Source organism: Bubalus kerabau, chromosome 20 (genome assembly GCF_029407905.1).
Source record: "Bubalus kerabau isolate K-KA32 ecotype Philippines breed swamp buffalo chromosome 20, PCC_UOA_SB_1v2, whole genome shotgun sequence".
In the NCBI taxonomy this organism is placed as follows: Eukaryota; Metazoa; Chordata; class Mammalia; order Artiodactyla; family Bovidae; genus Bubalus; species Bubalus kerabau.
The window spans coordinates 34030877-34051875 of record NC_073643.1 but is presented as its reverse complement, the minus strand read 5'-3'; the positions used below and the strand labels follow the sequence as shown (position 1 = coordinate 34051875).

The following is a 20999-nucleotide window of genomic DNA, read 5'->3' as shown; positions in this document are numbered from 1 at the left end:
AGAGAGAGAAATGGCCTGACATGTTAATAAAACACTCCAGTAATCCTGTCTGGAAAATTCCATGAACAGAGAAGCCTGGTGGGCTACAGCCCATGGGGTTGCAAACAGTCAGACACGACTGAGTGACTAAACAACTCTAAATAAATCACCTGAAAGATGAAGAAGAATTGCAAGAAACCATTTAAGGAAAAAGATCAAGGTTCAAAGGAAGGCACAAACGAGCTAAGTATGCTTTACTGGACCCCGTACAGAGAAGCACTATTATAGGGTATGATGTCTTACAGGATAGAACAAGGCTACTATATATATTGAATCTTCCCTCATAGCTCAGTTGGAAAAGAAATCTGCCTGCCATGCAGGCAGACCTAGGTTCAATTGCTGGGTCAGGATGATCCCCTGGAGAAGGAAATGGCAACCCACTCCAGTATTCTTGCCTGGAGAATCCTGTGAAGAGGAGCCTGGCGGGCTCCAATCCATGGGGTCGTAAGAGTTGAACACGATTTAGTGACTAAACCACCACCACCACTATATATATTTTATGCATGTATATGTATAGAGAAAATTTGTAATTTCATATTAAAATAGTTTTGGTTTTTTTTTTTTGCCAAAACAAAATTCCCACTTTTGGAAATTTGCAGGGGGGTGGGGGTGGGAGAAGAATTGTATTTGCTTTGCCACACAGAGTTAAGAGCATGAAACTGGACTGTTTCCTAAAGTGATCGTTAAACCAGCCTAATGACAATCATTAATTGGTATTTATTGTTGTTTATGTGGCACTCACTAATAGGGTTGAATTTGAAATTGTGTTTTGTTTAGAATTCATGGTGTTAGTGACGAAAGGAAATCCTTGTATGGTGACAATAAAACTATAAATTAGGTCTTCTAGACTTCTTTCTGGGCTTCCCAGGTGGTGCAGTGGTAAAGAATCCACCTGCCAATAAAGGAGATGAAAGAGATGTGGGTTTGAGTCCTGGGTTGGGAAGATCCCCTGAAGAAATGGAAACCCATTCCAGTAATCTTGCCTGGAAAATTCCATAGACAGAGGAGCCTGGTGGGTGAGTTTTGAAGAGCATATTCTATGCTCATATAGAATGATTAGTTGTGCCCTTTAGCACCAAAACAAGGAAAAAGATAGCAAGAGATGAAATAATAGCTATGATTAACTTTGAGATTACAAAATAAATAGAGATACAACTGAAAAAGTCAAAGAGGAGCAATGAGAACAGTGATAGTAGCAAAGAGATAATTTAAAAAAACTACAATAGGAAAAGAATGTTTCCTTAGGTTACAAATCACCTTGTCTTACAAAAACAAAGTGTCAAAGATGTAATAAATGACACAGAAAACCAAAGCTGAATCAAATCCCGTTTTAAAAGTGAACGTGTATATAATATCACAGTCAGAATCTATTCCCTTTATCCTTAGATGTAAAGGAAGTTGACTGTTTTAGAATAATTGCCACACATTATTACACTTTGGGGCTTCCCTGGAGGCTCAGCGGTAAAGAATCTGCCTGCCAATTCAGGAGACTTAGGTTTGATTCCTGGGTCAGGAAGATCCCCTGGAGAAGGAAATGGCAACCCACTCCAGTATTCTTGCCTGGGAAATCCCATGGACAGAGGAGCCTGGTGGGCTACAGACCATGGGGTTGCAGCGAGTCAGAAATAATCAAGCAACTAAACAAAAATTACGCTTTAATGAGATGCATGGGTTGAATATTTAAGGCATTTTGCTGAAACCTATAATCCATATTTAGTTAGACCCCACCATTATAGGCTCAAAGAACTAGAAGAAATCACTTTTCCCCTTCCTATCCTACAATCACAGTGATTCCTAAATATCTGAGATCACAAACTTTAGAAAAAAAAACTATAAGGAAAAGCAGAAGGACTTTTAGGAAACCAGAAGTCACATACTTAAGTAGCTCTTGTCCTTTACACATTCTTCTTCAATTAACAAATATATCTTGTCCACCTTGTTAGAAAATAATGACTAGGTCCCCTCCCTTGTGATGCTTACCTGAACCAAATGGACCATATCAGAGTGCCTTGGCATACATGCTGATTTCAATACATGTGCTTTATTTGGCAAGTTGATTACCTTTCCTGAGTTTCAGTTTCCTCATCTGTAAAATGGGACCAACAATGCCTGCCTCAGAGGACTGTTGGAAGGGTTTAGTTGAGATTATGTTCACAAAGCACTTAGCACAGTGCCTGGCTCATAATCAACATTCAGTAAGTGATACAGTCAGTTGTATCCATTAAGGACTCTCAGTCCAATTCCCTTATTTTATCATCTTTTCTGAAAATGGAGAAGAGCCACTTAATAGCAGTTGTGGGACTCTTTGTGACCCTGTGAACTATAGCCTGCCAGGCTTCTCCATCCATGGGGTTTCCCAGGGAAGAATACTGGAGTGGGTTGCCATTTCCTTCTCTAGGGGATCTTCCCAATATAGACATCGAACCCGGTCTCCTGCATTGCAGACAGATTCTTTACCATCTGAGCCACCAGGGAAGCCCACTTAATGGCAGAACTAGAACTAAAAACAGCTGTCTGGATCCCACATCTGTCTTTCCACCGATGAGAAACAGTCAAGTTATTCTGTTGACACATCTGTGTCCCTCAGGTTTCCAAAGCCATGAGCGTCAGCCTCTGTAAAAACTGCTTTATCTCTGTTGATTTCATTGGTCGTTTCCTGCTACACCCTCTAGGTAGGAAATCTGTCCACTGTTTCTGTATTGCCAAGGTCACAGAGGAGGGACATGGGGACAGGTCAAGGGCACGCCCACAGGGAGACTCATGGCAGCAAGCTAGCAAGCTCCCTCTGGTCTGAAGCACTCAGAAAAAGAAGGGACATGCCCTAACACATAAAAAATGCCGAGAAGTATGCACCAGCAAGGGGGACCTTTGGAGTACTGAAAGACACGGAAAAGTCTTGGACAGAACGGATTCAACAGTCTGTGTGAATCTTGATGGACTGAAAGCTGACGGGGTCCAAAGTTTTACCACTAGGTAATGATAGGAAAGATGTCATCAGAAACTTTTTTTTTTTAAATAGCACTTATAACACAGGTTAATCATTTAACTGCAGATTCACCTGGAAATGACTAAATTTGGGATAGTCACAGCCGTGGTGTATGACTGTACATCAAATAATGACTCAGAGTAATTCCCCTGCTATAACTTGAAGCAAAAGAAATCATAGTATTACTTACTTTTTTTCATGTAAAAAAAGTTACGCTTGATGTGTATACTCTTAGTACCCACAAGCCAGCTTGTTGCTGTTGTTTAGTTGCTCACTCCTGTCTAGCTCTTTGCAACCCCATGGACTGCAGCAAGCCAGGTTTCCCTGTCCTTCACTATCTTCTGGAGTTTGCTCAGACTCATGTCCATTGAGTCAGTGATGTCATCCAACTATCTCACTCTTTGTCACCCCCTTCTCCTCCTGCCTTCAATCTTTCCCCAAATCGGGGTCTTTTCCAATGAGCTGGCTCTTTGCATCAGGTGGCCAAACTTTTGGAGCTTCAGCATCAGTCTTACCAATGAATATTTAGAGTTGATTTCCTTTAGGATTGACTGGCTTGATCTCCTTGCAGTCCAAGGGACTCTCAAGCATCTTCTCCAGTACCACAGTTCAAAAGCATCAATTTTTCGGTGCTCAGCCTTCTTTATGGTCCAGCTCTCACATTTGTACAGGACTACTGGAAAGACCATAGCTTAGCTTTGACTATATGGACCTTTGCTGGCAAAGTGATATCTCTGCTTTTTAATATGCTAAGTTTGTCATAACTTTTTTTCCAAGAAGCAAGTGTCTTTTAATTTTGTGGCTGCAGACACCATCCGCAGCGATTTTGGAGCCCAGGAAAATAAAATATATGTTTTTTCCACTGGAAGTGAAAATGGAAATCAGTGTTTCCACTTTTTCCCCATCTATTTGCCATGAAGTGATGGGAATGGATGCCATGGTTTTAGTTTTTTGAATGCTGAATTTTAAACCAGCCTTTTCACTCTCCTCTATCACCTTCACCAAGAGGCTCTTTAGTTCCTCTTCGCTTTCTGCCATTAGCAAGCAGAAATAGTATCCTCTGCATATCTGATGTTGTTGATATTTCTCCCACCAATCTTATTCCAGCTTGTGATTCATCCAGCCGGGCATTTCACATGGTGGACTCTGCATATAAGTTAACTAAGCAGAGTAACAACAGACAGCCTCATTGTACTCCGTTCCCATTTTGAACCAGCCTGTTGTTCCATATCTGGTTCTAACTGTTGCTTCTTGACCCATAACAGGAGACAAGGTTTCTCAGGAGACAAGTAAGTTGCTCTGGTATTCCCATCTCGTTCAGAATTTTCCAGTTTGTTGTGATCCACACAGTCAAAGACTGTAGTGTAGTCAATGAAGAAGAACCAAATTTTTTCCTGGAATTCCCTTGCTTCCTCTATGATTCAAAGGATGTTGGCAATTTGATCTCTGGTTCCTCTGCCTTTTCTAAATCCAGCTTGTACACCTGGAATTTCTTGATTCACATACTGCTAAAACGTCATTTGAAGGATTTTGAGCATTACCTTACTAGCATGTGAGATGAATATAATTATATGATAGTTTGAACATTCTTTTGCATTGCCTTTCTTTGGGATTAGAATGAAAGCTGTTCTTTTCCAGTCCTGTGGCCACTGCTGAGTTTTCCAAATTTGCTGACATATTGAGTGCAGCACTTTCACAGCATCATCTTTTAGGATTTGAAATAGCTCAGCTGGAATTCCATCACCTCCACTAGCTTTGTTCATAGTAATGCTTTCTAAGGCCCACTTGACTTCACACTCCAGGATGTCTGGCTCTAGGGAAGTGACCACACCATCATAGTTATCCAGGTCATTAAGACCTTTTTTGTATAGTTCTTCTGTGTATTCTTGCCACTTCTTCTTAATCTCCTCTGCTTCTGTTAGGTCCTTGCTATTTATGTCCTTTATTGTGCCCATCTTTGCATGAAATATTCCCTTGGTATCTCCAATTTTCCTGAAGAGAGCCCTAGTCTTTCCCATTGTATTCTTTTCCTCTACTTCTCTGCATTGTTCATTTAAGAAGGCTTTCTTATCGCTCCTTGCTAACCTCTGGAACTCTGCATTCAGTTGGATGTACTGTTCCTTTTCTCCTTTGCCTGTTGCTTCTCTTCTTTTTTCGGCTATTTTTAAGTCCTCCTCAGACAACCACTTTGCCTTCATGCATTTTTCTTTGGGATGGTTTTGGTCACCTCCTCCTGTACAATATTACAAACCTCTGTCCATAGTTCTTCAGGAACCCTGTCTACCACACCTAATCCCTTGAATCTATTGTCACCTCTAGTGTATAATCATAAGAGATTTGATTTAGGTCATACCTGAACCGTCTAGTGGTTTCCCCTACTTTCTTTAATTTAAGCCTGAATTTTGCAATAAGGAGCTCAGGATCTGAGCCACAGTAAGCTCCAGGTCTTATTTTTGCTGACTGTATAGAGATTTTTTTTCATCTTCAGCTGCAAAGAAAACAATCAATCTGATTTCAGTATTGACCATCTGGTAATGTCCATGTATAGAGTTGTCTCTTGTGCGGCTGGAAGACAGTGTTGTTTGCCTTCTGGAGTACCAGAAAATTAGAATTTTGTAGGATAATGAGCTTTGAGAAAGCCAAATTGACCTACCTTCTGTTCAGCCAGCCACTTTGACCAATGAAATATTTATGTGACTGAGAGTGAGTGTTCCCAACAACCTTATAGGGAGGTACTGCATTTAGCTCCATTTCACAGAAGAGAAGACTGGGGCTCAGAGAGACTTAAGTAGACAGAGGAAGGTCATAAAGCAAAATAGGTGCAGATCTGAGATTCACACTCAAGCACAAGGATGGCTCCAAAGTCCCCAGCGTCCCGCCTTTCTCATCTGAGAAGAATACTCTATGGAGATTTGTTATGTTACCAAAAAAGGGAGGAAAAAGGAGTAATTCCCAGTTCTACCTCACAGGAAAAAAGAGCAGCAATTACAGTAGCCATTTGTAGGAAAAGGACTCTGAGTCTCTCATATTTTACTTACTTATTCAACCAATGATGATTTTGCTTCACTTCCCACCCTCACCCACAACTGCCAGAACATCTGGCCATGTCTGGAGATACTTTCGGTTCTCACACTGGAGGGGAGGCTGTTTCTAGCATCTTGTGGTTAGAGGCCAGGAATACTGCTGAATATCAGATCATGTGCAGGACAGAATGATCTGGCCCCCAACATCGATAGTTCAGAGACTGAGAAAAGCTGACTCATCACTGTTAGTAATATAACTATGTTTTGGTGGGCTTCCCTGGTGGCTCAGAGGTTAAAGCGTCTGCGTGGAATGCGGGAGACCTGGGTTCAATCCCTGGGTCAGGAAGATCCCCTGGAGAAGGAAATGGCAACCCACGCCAGTACTCTTGCCTGGAGAATCCCATGGAGGGAGGAGCCTGGTAGGCTACAGTCCATGGGGTCGCAAAGAGGCGAACACGACTGAGCGACTTCACTTTTACTTTCACTTTGGTAGGTGGTGTGTGTTGAAGAAGATGATAAAAGTTTTGCAATAAAATAATGATTTTTGGAGTTCTCTCTTTCTCAATTAGGTAATGCCTTTAGAAATAAATAGCTGTCCGGATTGTTTTCTAAATGCAAATGTTACCTCCTAGAGGAACTTAAAGCAACTGATAAGAAAATAAGAGGTCATGCTCTCAGTGTCTGGTGTGCTGAACTAAAATTCCGTAAAATATCACTTTGCTGACAAAGGCTCATACAGTCAAAGACACAGTTTTCCCAGTAGTTATGCACAGATGTGAGAGTTGGACTTCAAAGAAGGCTGAGTGCCAAAGAATTGATGCTCTCAAATTGGGTGCTGGAGAAGACTCTTAGGAGTCTCCCTGGACTGCAAGGAGATCAAACCAGTCCATTCTAAAGGAAATTAACACTGAATATTCAAGAGAAGGATTGATGATGAAGCTGAAGCTCCAATACTTTGGCCACCTGATGCGAAGAGCTGGCTTACTGGAAAAGACTCTGATGTTGGGAAAGATTGAAGGCAGGAGGAGAAGGAGGTGACAGAGGATGAGATGGTTGGATGGCATCACTGAGTCAATGAACATGACTTTGAGCAAACTTCAGGAGATACTGGAGGACAGAGAAGACTGGCGTGCTGAAGTTCATGGGGTTGCAAAGAGTTGGATGCGACTTAGTGACTGAACAACAACAACCCAATGGTGCATACTCAGGTAGTGAAAATTACTTTATCAGATGTGATGTTATAACCTTGCACACATAAAACATAAGGTCTTAAACGCAAGGAACAAAACATTCTGAGTATTTTTTGAAATGTTTAGGTGAAGATGTCCTGGGTATCAGAAAATGCATAACATAAAATCTGATCAGGAGAATGTCATCTCATATAAATTCCTTCTGTGGCCAAATCTCTAATCTCCCAGGGCTGATCTCATGACACCTGTTAGTACCTAGAGTGTTCGCTGCATGTATCTGGTATAGCCAGTGCTGACCTGTCATTCAGAGATACCTGCATGGCTTTTCTGGATGCTGACAGCTGGCATCCCTTCTCACAAATTGGTACCTAGGCTTCCCTGGTGGCTCAGTTGGTGAAGAATCTGCATGCAATGCAGGAGACCCAGGTTCAATCCCTGGGAGGGGAAGATCCCCTGGAGAAGTAAATGGCAACCTACTCCAGTACTCTTGCCTGGGAAATTGCATGGAGAGAGGAGCCTGGTGGGCTACAGTCCATGGGGTCACAAAGAGTCGTACACAACTTTAGCGGCCAAACCGCCATCATTGTTTATTTAATATTTTCAATAAAAATCATGATTTTGTCTTTTCGGGTAGATTGTCAGGGCCTTGATGACTAAGATGTGGGTTTTTCCTTAAATGAGATAAAGAATATAAAGCACACGTTCAGAGCCCTTGCAAACAGAAAAGGTTTAAGAAAATTTGTTGGAAAAATATCAAACAGAGTATATTGCTAGAATTTTGTTCCGGAAGGATGAATGAATTGAAGCCAAACTGATCTTTAGTTATAAGTACAGAATGAAGAATACTGTTTATGCCTCGTGAAAGAGAAAAACTTTACCATGCTTTACATACTAACTGGTTTTTCTGCATTTGGACTGGTCAGTCCTATTAGAGATCTGTCTTTCATTTTTCTATATATGCCAACAATTCAGCCATTGGGTAAGTGCCTATCAACACAGAGTAACAGATGAAATAAAGAAATCTAATGGTTTTGCCTGATCAGCAGTCACTTTCTTTTTTTCAACCATCACCTTCAGTTTCTACAGGGACAAACTCATTCTTTAAGCTCCAGCTGCAGGGGTCTCTCAGTTTATTTTATAACATGCCCGTCCCCCTCCCATCAGCATACACTGTTCTCTGACATGAACATGCCAGCGCATTCTTTATTTTAAGCCTGGCTCCTTCTCACCCTTCAGGTCTCAGCTCATATGTTACCTTTCTCAGAGAAGCCTTCCCTGAACACAGGAAACATCCCCACCTGTCCCATTTTCATCCCTCCGTCTCCTTTGTTCCCATCAGAGACTATTCAAAATCTATATCTTCATGCTCTGCTAACTTGTTTGTTTCTCATTAACCATCCCCCCTGAAAGACTTCAAAGGGAACAAACACAGAAGGACAGAAACTACTTGTCACCCCCAGGATCTATTTTTCCTCCTTTCTTTTCATAACAAAACACCTTGAGTGATGGCTTTGTCCATGGTCACCCACCTAGAGGATACACTTCCAGACTCTTGCAGTTAGACCTGGTGATTTTTATGAACAAGGCTGCTTGCCTTGGCTTCTTTCCATCTGCCTACTGGTCATGAGATGGAAATGGAGACTCAACAATGCCCATCCAATTCTCTGAGTTCCCTGTCTTAGAAGATCTGCTTCAAATTCTCATAGTGATTAATTATAGGAGGAAAAGACAAATACCTGTGCTGCCCAGTAAAGTTTCTATAAATTAGAGTATGGTATGAAGGGAAAAATAAGTGACTGTAAGGTTTTTTGTGTGTGTGTGCAATGTCTATGGGAAAGGAGGAGGGGAGGGATAAATTAGGAGTTTGGAATTGACATATATACACTACTATATATAAAACAGACAACCAACAATGAGCAACTGTATAGAACAGGGAACTATACTCAATATTTTATAATAATCTATAAGAGAAAAAAATCTGAAAAAAATAGATGTATATGTATGTATTCATGATTGTATGAATCACTTTGCCATCCATCTGAACGTAACACAACATTGTAAATCAGCTATACTTCAATAAAAATTTTTAAAAAGCAAAGAAAAATAAGTAGTCAATGAAAGAGTTCACTAACTCATCGGGTCCACATAAGGAGCTGTGAGGTAGAGACACAGAATTCTTTGATTTTGATAGTTGAGAAAATAGAGACCCAAAAGGCTAAGAGATAGCTGCAGGTCAGCCAGCGGGTAAGCAGAGTGCAGGACTGGTTTCTATTTCAAATCCACACTATAGGGCTTTGGTTCTCCTCCCACTGACTCTGTGGAAGGTTTTAACAATCACATTGATTATTGGTGTGGCTGGAGCTTAATTATAGACTTTACAAACAGGATGGACCGGTCTTTGGGTTCTGCAATTCGCTTTTCTCCCTGCACACCACAATTCATTTTGTATTGATGTAGAAAGTATAAGTGGGCAGCACACGTTATCTTCTCTCTCCTACTGTTAACCTCCTCTAGCATTTCAGCAGCATTAGAACTAGCATTCGAATCGAGGTCCATGGTGATGGGGGCGGGGGGAGGAAGCAAGCAGGACTTAGAAATCCTCAAGTTGGCTGTGCTCACAGCTAGTGGGAAGCTGCTGGGTAGTACAGGGAGCTCAGTCTGTGCTCTGTGATGATCTGGGGGTGGGGTGGGGGGACAAGGAGGGAGGCTCAAGAGGGAGCGGATGTAAGTATGCTTATGGCTGACTCATGTCGTTCTATGACAGAAACCAACGACACTGTAAAGTAATTATCCTCCAACTAAACACACACACACACACAAGATGGCCATGCTTAGAAAAACACGCAAGTCACTGAGTTTAAATAAAATGAACATTGTACTTTCATGACAAGGCAAGAGGAAGATTTTTGTGCTGGTTACTTAATTTGTCTGGCTCTAGGCAACTGGAAAATCCAATAATTAAAAAAAAAAAAAGTTTAGTTAACTGATGTTTAAAGGCCTCTTCCCCACCCTGAAATGTCCTGGGGTAATGAAGTATATCTTAAGACTCTCTTAGAGTGTTATAATGCAGCAAGATATTAATCTTGAAAAGCATTTTATCCTACTCTGGTCTACTGTAACACCTTGACTAGCATGTCATTTTTATTCCTCCCACCTCTGACAGGTTCTGGCTTTCCCCAGTGAAATAACTTGCTGTAGGGGTACAAATCAGCCACAACAGATACTGACACTTTACTCAGACACTGACCCACTGTCTACTTTGTGAAGACTTGAAATACTGAGTGAACAATAAAAACCCAGAAGGAATGTGTTTGCCTTTTTTTTTTTTAATAAAGTTTCATCGTTTTTAAGTGTGAATGTCCTACAATTTGAAGCGGAGTTCTGGTATGTTTCATATTCCCAAAGAATTTGCAAAGACACATTTCATGTTGAAAGGGCAGATTTAAAAGAAAAACTGCTTATGATCTGAATTTTTAATACCTCAAATCTTTGTGGATTATAACTCTGAATTTAAAACTTTTCTCTTTAATCTGCATCATACCTTAGGGCACTGTGGTGAATGAACTGACAGGCAGAATGCTTACCAGTCTCTGAAAATAGAAAATATGAGCGTGTACTCTCAGTTAGTACACTAAGGCTCTAGGTCTATAGTAATGTTGGAGCCTTCCTTAATCAAATAGGAATCCAAGAATATTTCTCATACCCTTCTTTATTGCCTCTCTCCCTCACCATCAATGAGTAATTACCAGGTATGGAGTAATGATTGCAAATCAGGCATAATGCTAAATATAATCTCAATTAACTTTTACAACCACCCTATGTAGTTGGTGGCATCACCATTGTGCAGATCAGGAAACTGAGTTTAAAAATAGGTTAAGCAACTTGCCCAAGGTCACACAGCAAACAGACATCAGAGACAGGCTTTGGATTTCTTCCCAAACCCTTGGCCTGTATCATTATACTACTCAGATGCTTTTGCTGGGTATTCTGGGAGGTAAAACAAATACAGTCCCCAACATTCAGAGGCTATAACTGATAGACACGTGGAAAGGACAGAAGGGTTCAGCCTGTGGGACTCAGACCAACCATTTTTCAAAATAGCCTTTTGACATATTATTGGCAAACCTTCCTCCTTCTGGTCTGTTTTTAAGCCATGTAATTATAATACAGCAGGCATGTGGTTCAAGAGGCTGAGTATCTACCCAGCCTCCCACTCCGGCTTTTGTTTCATTCCGATTTGCCAATCTGACCTTCTTTTCTGCCCAGCCATTGGTAACTTGCTGGAGCATCGGCCCATGAAAACAGCTGAAGCATGTCTTCCTTTTATATATCAGTGTTCACATCCTTTTAAATTATGCACTCCCTTATTTGTGCCAACTGAGCCAGGACAGGGACTTGAAAAACTCCACCCGCCAACAAAACCCTTAAGTTGTCTGGACAGGGTAAAATAAAGATACGGAAGCAGAATCCCTTGTCAGGCTTAACAGAAGAAGCCAGGAGAAGGTGAACTATGATAGAGAGTGGATACCTCCAAAAATAACCAAGAATGAGAAAGCAAGACAGTGATGACAACAGATGATCTGTTTATGGTCCCTTTCAAACTGAGTGGCATATCATAAAAATGAAATAGGAAAACTCTAGAAGGAAGTGGCTTCTGATCCTTGTCTAGACTCTAAAATGAACAAGCATACCTGATTATGATCAGTGTCAAACAATATTTACCAATTTCTATGAAACTGTGACTGTGAAGAAAGGCCTGTGAGTCATGAGCAACTGAAAGGAAATTAACAGCAATATTTACCATGCAGATTCTGATTCACCATTATTTTGGAAGAAAGCCTGGTTGTTTTTAGTAGATCCATTTAGAGTCTGTGAGAATCTCAATTTTCTCAAGGCACATTAGCTAAGAAATTATTTGTGAGTCAATTTAAGTTATATTTTACATGCAAATTCAGAACAAACAATTTTAAAGAAATGTTATTAACGTAAAATTCAGGGAAGAAATAAATTACCAAAAAAAAAAGTCAACCGAGATGAGGTCTGCCATAAGAAAACATGATAGACAGTCATTTGATCCTACACAATAGATAAAACTAGGGGCTAGTTTCAATAAGAAACTCATTATGCTCCAAATCCATCCTCCTAGCAGTGGAAACAACCCACACGTCCATCATGAGAGAACTGGTTAAATAAAGTATTTCGACACCATAGAGAACTAGGCAGCTTTAAAAAGAGTGAAAAGAGATCGGTTTTATAAGTGGCTTGAAGAAATATGACATAGTGTGAAATAGCATACAGGGACTTCCCGGGTGGTTCAGCGCCTGAGACTCCACATTCCCAATGCAGAGGACCTGGGTTTGATCCCTGGTCAGGGAACTAGATTCCACATGCTGGAATTAAGAGTTCACATGCCATGAGTGAAGATTCCATGTGCTGCAACTAAGCCCCAGCACAGTCAAAATACAGAAATAAATACATTTTTTTTTTTAAAAGAAAAGAAATAGTATATATAGTAAGGTTTCTTTCACGCTGTAAAAGCTTGGTATGATGCTGCTGCTGCTTGGTATACACACTGACAAAGTCTGTATGAATCAGTATCGGCCTCTTGACAATGTTTATAAACAGGTGAGGGATGAAGACTGAAGGACTTGCTACCCCAACTGACATGCTTCTATAGTAGGTGCTTTTTTTGTTTGTTTCTTTTAAAATGATTATTTAAAACGTTTTCTAAAAACATCAAAATATATAACTGCACAGAAAAATGATTTTGAAAAATATTCAAAAAATGATATGCCTATCATTTCTTTATTAGAAATTTATCATTATTTATCATTATTAGAAATTTAATCTTAGAAACAAACTTTCAAATACATCCTTGTTGGGGAGTTCCCTAAGTGGCCTAGCGATTAGGGTTCAGGGCTTTCACTGCTGCGACTAGGGTTCAATGCCTGGTCAGGGAACTGAGATCCCATAGGCCCTGTGGCACCACCAAAACAAACAAACAAACAAAAACTCGAACCCAAAACATAACACAACCACTAATTACTTATACTCCTCCTGGAAATTAGGTATTCCTTATTTCAATTGATCTGGGTCACTGGGCCAAAATTACAGAGATCAAGTTCTAACTGTGTAATTACACACAGGTTTGCTTACTGTCAGTCACCAGGCAGATCTCTGTTGAATGCTGTCTTACTTCTATTGAGAGTCCCCAATAGGAAGCCACAGTGCCCAGCCAGTCTGATCCAGGAGAGCTGAATGGGCATTCAAAGGAGACTGTGGTTTGCTCTGGCAGACACCCTTTCATGTTTTCTGTGCCAGTTTCACAACCATAAAACGAGGAGAAAAGGGTAGCTTATTTATTGCCTAAACTCAAAGGAAGATTGTAAGCACCAATTGAAGCTGAATGGACACTTAGAAGATGAAGAGCATGTGGTATTATGAACAGGGCCTGACTTTATGAAAAACATGGCTGTTTTTCTAGTACACATTAAAGCCAGAGACAGATGGAAGTGCCAAGAGCTATTTAAGGCTGTGATGTAGGGATGTGATGGCGCAGGCCGCTGGACCACGGTCTGTTATTATAGGCTGTTGTTTCAACAGCTGTGATTCCCAGACATGGCAGCAGAGGACAGGGAGGGTGGCAAAACCTACCAGCATGAGTAAGTTATGTTCCTATAATACTGAGTAGGCCGGAGCAGCTCGATGGTTATCTACACAAACTCATCAATTCTTACATAGGCAATAAGAAGTATTGTACACTTAGGCTTGGTCAAGAGGAATAATCTCACAATCAAATTGCCAAGAATGTAACTTATTAGCTCTGGAAAATCCAAACCAGATAGTGTACCTTTATTAAACAGCACATAATTCCTTTATCAAAAGTAGACATGTTAAATGTGGAAAATTGTGAAACAAAGATAAGCAAGGATAACAGCAACAGTAGAAAGAAGATGATTTGTAACTATACCCCTGAGAGGTAACCAGCACTCAAATTTTTGGCTTACATCTTTACAGTTCATCCATTTGTTTATCCATTCAATGTAAAGATGTATATGTATGCATAAGTATGTGGATGTGTGTATATATTTTTATATATAGATAAAATTTATTAAACAAATGACATCATCATGTTCATACTAACTTAAAATAGAAATTAGATGTGTACACTTATAAACTATGTTGTGATCAACATCCTTGTAGTTAAATCTTTGTGCATAATTTTACTAATAAATGATCAGACATGGAATTGCTGTATAAATGGGGTATGAGTTATAAAAAGTATCTCACATTTAACTTGACTCTTCTGTACACCTAGGACTTCACAAATCAAAAATTCTTTACCCAAGATTGCTTGTTGCCTCTTAAAGTGACGTTTCTAACTCTAGAACAGCTTATTGTTCCCGTGTCTGAAACGATTCACACTTACTTTACGAGGTTTCACCTTATCTTGCAAATCATACTGGCCAATTCCTTTATAGCTGATTCCAAGCCACCAAGGAAGTCCTTGTTTATCCTAGAAGATGGAAAAACATGAGAACCAAGACCTAATTGTTAAGTCTTCTAGAGATGAAGTAATATCTACCAATTTCTTGCTTTAACAAGTATCAGCAAGTCAAAATAATTTTGTCTTGGTAAACAAAACACTATTTAAAATCCTGACTTGTTATTAGAACACTTTCTTAGAATTCCTTCAAATAAGATCTATAAATCAAAACACACCAATACTGTTAACACCATCAAAAAGAAAGACGTATTACTGTTAGGATTAAACAATTGGAAAGAAGATATAAAATATAAGTAATTCAACCAGTAATTAATCCAGAGTACCAAGCCAGTTAGTCATTTAAAAAAAGAAAAAGAAAAAAGCTCTTTGTTCTCTTGATTAGTAACTAGCTATAAAGGTCAGGGAAGTTTCCAAAGAATTACCAAGATGAGAAAAGTGGTTCCAAATCCTAATGTTTATAAACTTAACAAGGAACATGGGAATACTAAAGCACTCTTCGGATGAGTTAAATGATTCAAAGACAAGATGCTTGAATAATGACTTTGAGGTATATAAGGGGAGAGGAGGAATTTTTTTTTTTACTCATAAATTTATCTTTTAGGTCTTGCCAAAGAAAGGGTATACTGACAAAGGGAAAGAAAAAACTTGGGCTTAAACATATACCCATATGCAAACAAACTAAGAATCAGTAGAAATTAAAATGGAATTGGTACATATTTTTAGTAAAAGGTGTCCTCATCATACAGGTATGTATGATCCAATTCCCCACCTTTTGGAATTGCAAACACTGTCAGAACTTGGAAAGTCACTCAAGATTGACCAAGTATAAAATTATACCTCTTTCAAACTAGACTCTTTTATTAACAATATGCTTTGTTCTCTATCATCTCAAAGTTTTTCTTAGTCAATTTCTCCATGTGTATGAAATCTAAAAATACTACTCAAATATAAAACATACCAACTGAAAATGGGTACTACAATTCTTATAGAAACTTGAGGATTTTATGAAGCTGCTTAAATGATATGGGATGATTCTCCAATGATTCTCATACAAAGGTGGTATGAAATGTACATCTAGTAGTATTGGAAAGGTGCCCAATTGAAAAGACATAAATAAGCAAAAGTAGGTAAATACATAGGTGTACCAGAAGAGAATGATCTGAATATTTCAGGGCTAATAGAGGCTTTGGGAACACATTTGAACATAGCTAGCATTTTAAAAAGATAATGTGCTTTATAATTTGCTATGACAATGACAAGATACAATCAGGCTTTTATTTTTTTTAAGAAATTCAATCTTACTCTAAATGCTGAAATTCCTAGAGATAATTTACATAAATATGCATATTGATTTATGTGATTTTAGAAAGTTAGTGCTGTTCACTAATGCTCATATGATAACACAGTCATGATGAAAGCTTCGTCATATGAAAGTATTTACCTTTACTGCATAATAATGGACTCCATAGGTTGGCAGAGCTTCTACTATTTTCATATACCTATGAAAAATGAATATATGTTATAACCTCTTATTAAATTAGTTAGAGGGCCCTTTTGGGAAAAGTGATCTAAAGAAACACCATTTGTATCTGCTTTACTCATTAAAACCACTTCTTTGACTAAAGGCAGAAATAGAATAAACCACTCTAGGGAGTAATACATTTTACCTCGCTCAAATGTTAGAAGGTTGTTAACAAAAATTCAATTTCAAAAAGCTATAGGAAATACTATTGTCTGCATATTAAAATTTCTATGACTCAGAAACATATTATACTTTATTATAAACACAAATTGCAAGTTTTTTTTTAACTAGCACTTAATGATGCAAGACACTAGAATCAACTTTTGAGTCTTGCTCATAATAAGTAAAACACAGAGGTAATCTATATATTGATGGTGGTACATTTTAGAAATTAAGTCAAACCTCTTAGAAATATATGCTTTAAAAGAGTGAGTTTTATTACTGTAAATCTATTATTGTAAATAAGATTTTTAAATGTATGTACTCCCTCAAAAAAGTTAAAGTGATTATATACCTCTTGTTATTTTTAATTCAACAAGTATTTATTTTATTCTTTTAAGACTTTATGTTGTTGTTGTTTAGTTGCTCAATCGTGTCTGACCCTTTTGTGACCCCATGGACTGTAGCCCACCAGGCTTATCAGTCCATGGGATTTCCCAGGCAAGAATTGTGGAGTGGGTTGCTATCTCCTTCTCCAGGAGATTTTCCTGACCCAGGGATCAAACCTGCATCTCCTGCATTAGCAGGCAGATTCTTTACCACTGAGCCACCAGGGTAGCCCTTAAGAGTTTATGGAGTGGACTAAATTGTGTAAGATTTCCTTTCTGCCCACAAAAAACTGAGACTCCTGTATGATACAAGTGGGCTGTTCAATAACATTTTGAAGATCAGTGGCTCTGGACCTTGTAATCAATAAATGTGATAATTCTTCAAAGTAAAAGGTCTCCATGTAAGTGAATATAAACAGCTAAGTAGATGTGCCAAGGCCAGGTAGCAATTACACAGCACAGCCAGGATTCCCACACAAAGTGAGTCGGATTCCACAGTCTAGAGCCTTAACTACTGAGTTAGACAGTCTCTTACTTGGAGCCATAACGATAATGATCAAAGGAAATAAGAAGATACTGCATTTAATCAAGAACAGTTCATAATATGCTCATTAACCTAACCTAAAATCATTCATGGAAATTGCTATTCCTTTTTATTTTTCAGTTCAGAAGGTGGGCACAAATCAGGGATTCAGCTTTGGAACTGCTAACTTCTGATTTCTGCCTTGAAAATCCCAGCAGGTATACTGTGATAAAAAGGAGATGAGTGCAAGAGCAGGGATGTGGGAGAAATCTATACCTGACTGGGGAATAGTGACCACCAAGTCCTTATTTCACTTCTCACATGATTTGTGCTATATTCGGCAGATTTACAAAAACAAACAAAAAAAAACCCCTCTGTCATCATAAAAGTTATTCCACAATATAGTAATAATGCTATATTAGTTTTTACAACTTAAAAATTATAAATTTAGTTTTTATAATTTGAAAACTTCAATGTAGCTTGTGAACTGTTCTTAATAAACAACGGATACTCTGTAGGTCTAAAATGTAGAAATCTATCATTACAGTCTGCTGTTTGTACCAGGAAGAAACAGATGATCCAACCTAGCACTGTGTGTTCCACCCAAAACAGAGCTGCCAACCAGGTGACCAAACATGGCCTCCAGACAGGTATTGTCTGCCTCACGTTGTACTAAAGTTTCTTAATATTACTTTGCAATTTTTTAAATTAGGATTTAATGTAATTAGCCTCCAACTAAAATAAATAAAAAAGAAAAAAATTAGGATTTAAAAATTGTAATTTCCTTTTTTTCTTGAAAAACATTAGATGATTTGGCAACATTATGCCTGAATGCGAGGCTGAGTAGCCCTGTCTCCAGCCAGGTCAAAAGCTCTCTAATTCACCAGTCACCACAATCTCATTTTGTTACCTGCCTGCCATTGGTAGGCATCCGAATTGATGACACCAAAGTACAGAATAGCCCATGAAGTTTTGTAATTCATGGCAAGATACTTGTAGCCAGGTACTATATGCACACAAACTATACAACACAAATCATTTCAGATGACTCTCTCAAACAGAAGACATTACAACTATATCTTCAGAAAGATACTTACTGAACGACAGCTTGACCCCGAGTCAGACCTTTGATTTTCAAATAATGTTCAATTACTCTGTCCTCACTGTAAAACAAGGAAATGAAAAGTAGAGCAATATACGACTGTGTGAAGTACAGATTCCATTTCAAGATTTTCAGGTAGCCACTGAAAATACTTGAGAAAGAAGGCCTAGACCAACTTGTTCAGGAGATAGAAGCTGGGTGACTTTTGTTTTTGTAGGACATAGACTCTTGGACCTCAGACATTTGACTACCTTGTCTTGACTGTTTACAATTTTATATAACTTACTTATGTGTAAATTTTTAAAACCTTAAGTTGTTAGAAAAGGAAAATAACATCAATTCATCAAATGAAAAACTAATATTTTCTCCCATAACTGATGGAATATAATAAATACAAAATAATATTATTAAATGCTAGAGAGACTTGCTGGGGAAATTAAAAGTTTTTAAAGAGAGATCAGCAGGTGTATGGTATTATAGACATTTTCCTTAAACTGCTAAGATTTAGAAAGAATTAAAAATGCTTCTACGTGAGTGTTCAATCTAAAATACTCTACTCTCATGACTTGTGCACATAATACCTTAGGAGAAGGTAATAATACCTTCATTATTGTCTTAGGATAAAACTTTTTGATTAGAAAGGGGAAAAACGGGTGAACTCTGATCACCTTCGACACCATTCAGTTATTTACCCTCCTTTTAGACTGGTAGCTTGTTAGTCACATCTCAAGTATAATGAGAAGAATAAACGTTTTTATCTCTATATACCCAATAATCAACAGTAATCGGTCTTTGCTTTTTACTGTTAAGAAACTGTCACTTAACAATGATTCATTTAAAAGGTTCCAGATTCAGGATGCAATGTAGCCTCAGCACTCACTCTCACTATTGACTTGGGAAATATTCCAACTTTCATATTATAGCTCATTCATGGTGAACATTTATTTTGTAACCAGTTTTTTAATGGAAAGGAAAACCATCTTCAGGATTCATAGCCTTAAACTGAGGAAAATACATTTAAAGGGAATGTAAGTAGTTTAAGGGGAGAAAATGTACTTCTCTAGGAAAAATGTTGCATGGGAGATGGGTACTATGGGTTCATTAAAACACAGACAAATAAAACAACTCAAAATAGACAATGACTCCTGGCTGTAGATGAAACCTCTGATCATTCAGATTGTTTCTGTTCATTACGAACACCTCTGTTTAAGGAAATCTGTCTTTTATACCACTTGCATTGTACTCCTCCAGATGAGGGCTGTGTTACACAGTGACTACCCATATACTAAGCATGACTTAACAGCACTCTACAAATCTTTCATGCACTTGAATGGAAAGGCAAATGGCTACTCTCCACATATGACTACAAGTCTTGGGATGACAGTCTCCAGAGAGCTTTAACAAGACCTTGTCACTAGAAGGATCAAGGTCTACTTCTTATTAGTCTGACACATATTATAGGCAATTTGAGATTTCCCTCACTTATATTTCTTGCAGTCTCCTGAGGACCATGTAGTTCTCAATGGAGGCTATGGCAATGGGGTCATGGGCCATCTTGGCTCAGCTTACCAGTAAGCAAGGGAGGGATGCTCCTGCAGAGTTTTGGTTGGAAAAGCTGGAAGTGTCTTTAAATCTTTCCTGGCATTTTCATCACTAAAAAGAAAAGTAATACAATATGTCAATTGCTGTTACCTAAATGATTATCCAAGCTGGTCATCAGGTGAAATCTGAAAAGTAACAATTATAGCACATTTGTTGTTGTTTAGTAGCTCAGTTGTGCCCGACTCTTCTGTGACATGTGACCCCATAGACTGTAGCCCACCAGGCTCCTCTGTCCATGGATTTCCCAGGCAAGAATATTGGAGTGGAATGCCATTTCCTTCTCTAGGGGATCTTCCTGACCCAGGGACTGAACCCATGTCTCCTGCATTTGCAGGTAGGTTCTTTACCACTCAGCCACCTGGGAAGCCCAATGATAGTACACTGGGCTGTGTCAAATGTTATTGGGAGCAGACGTAAGGCGATAATCTTTAACTAAAGACAGTGCTCAAATGGAGAACCAAGTCATCTGATGATATTTTTGAGGCTTTTACAAAGACCAAAGAACATTAAAATAATGTTAAATTGCCATAATCTCATTTTCCTTACAAACTCACAGCTGTTTTCATTGTGTATTTCCTATATGTATCTATTTTATTACAAAAGTATTCCTATAATTGTGCATATTTCATATTCTATTTGTATATAGCATGTTTCAAATGTCATTATATACTTTCTCCATGTTCTTATAGCACCCTCATAATTATCTTTAGTGTCTACATAATATTCACTATGTAGGGACACTAGTTATCCTAAAAGCATTCACACAGTATTACCATTTTTTCATAATAGATATTATTGCAATAAAAAGATGTGTATAGACCTTTCTGTTACTCCCTTTCTATTACTTCCCTACTGCTTCCTGGAATAAAATGAACAAAGTTGGCCATCTGTGGAAATCACAGAAGATGACTTGAAAAATGTGCTTCTAATGAAACCTAAGTGAAAGTCACTCAGTGG

General features: G+C 38.6%; 1 protein-coding gene across 4 annotated transcripts in view; it reads right to left on the bottom strand.

The window, feature by feature from the left end:
* The window catches only part of FRMD4B (FERM domain containing 4B), a 193989-nt gene that overhangs the window by 28354 nt on the left and 144636 nt on the right, over nt 1-20999 (bottom strand). For all 4 annotated transcript variants that reach the window (XM_055557789.1, XM_055557788.1, XM_055557791.1 and 1 more), the window contains exons 8-11: nt 20010-20093; nt 18436-18501; nt 16187-16244; nt 14668-14754 (exon numbers count right to left, since the gene is read on the bottom strand). In XM_055557789.1, coding sequence (XP_055413764.1) covers nt 14668-14754; nt 16187-16244; nt 18436-18501; nt 20010-20093 — 295 coding nt within the window. The remainder of the gene's footprint in view (nt 1-14667; nt 14755-16186; nt 16245-18435; nt 18502-20009; nt 20094-20999) is intronic.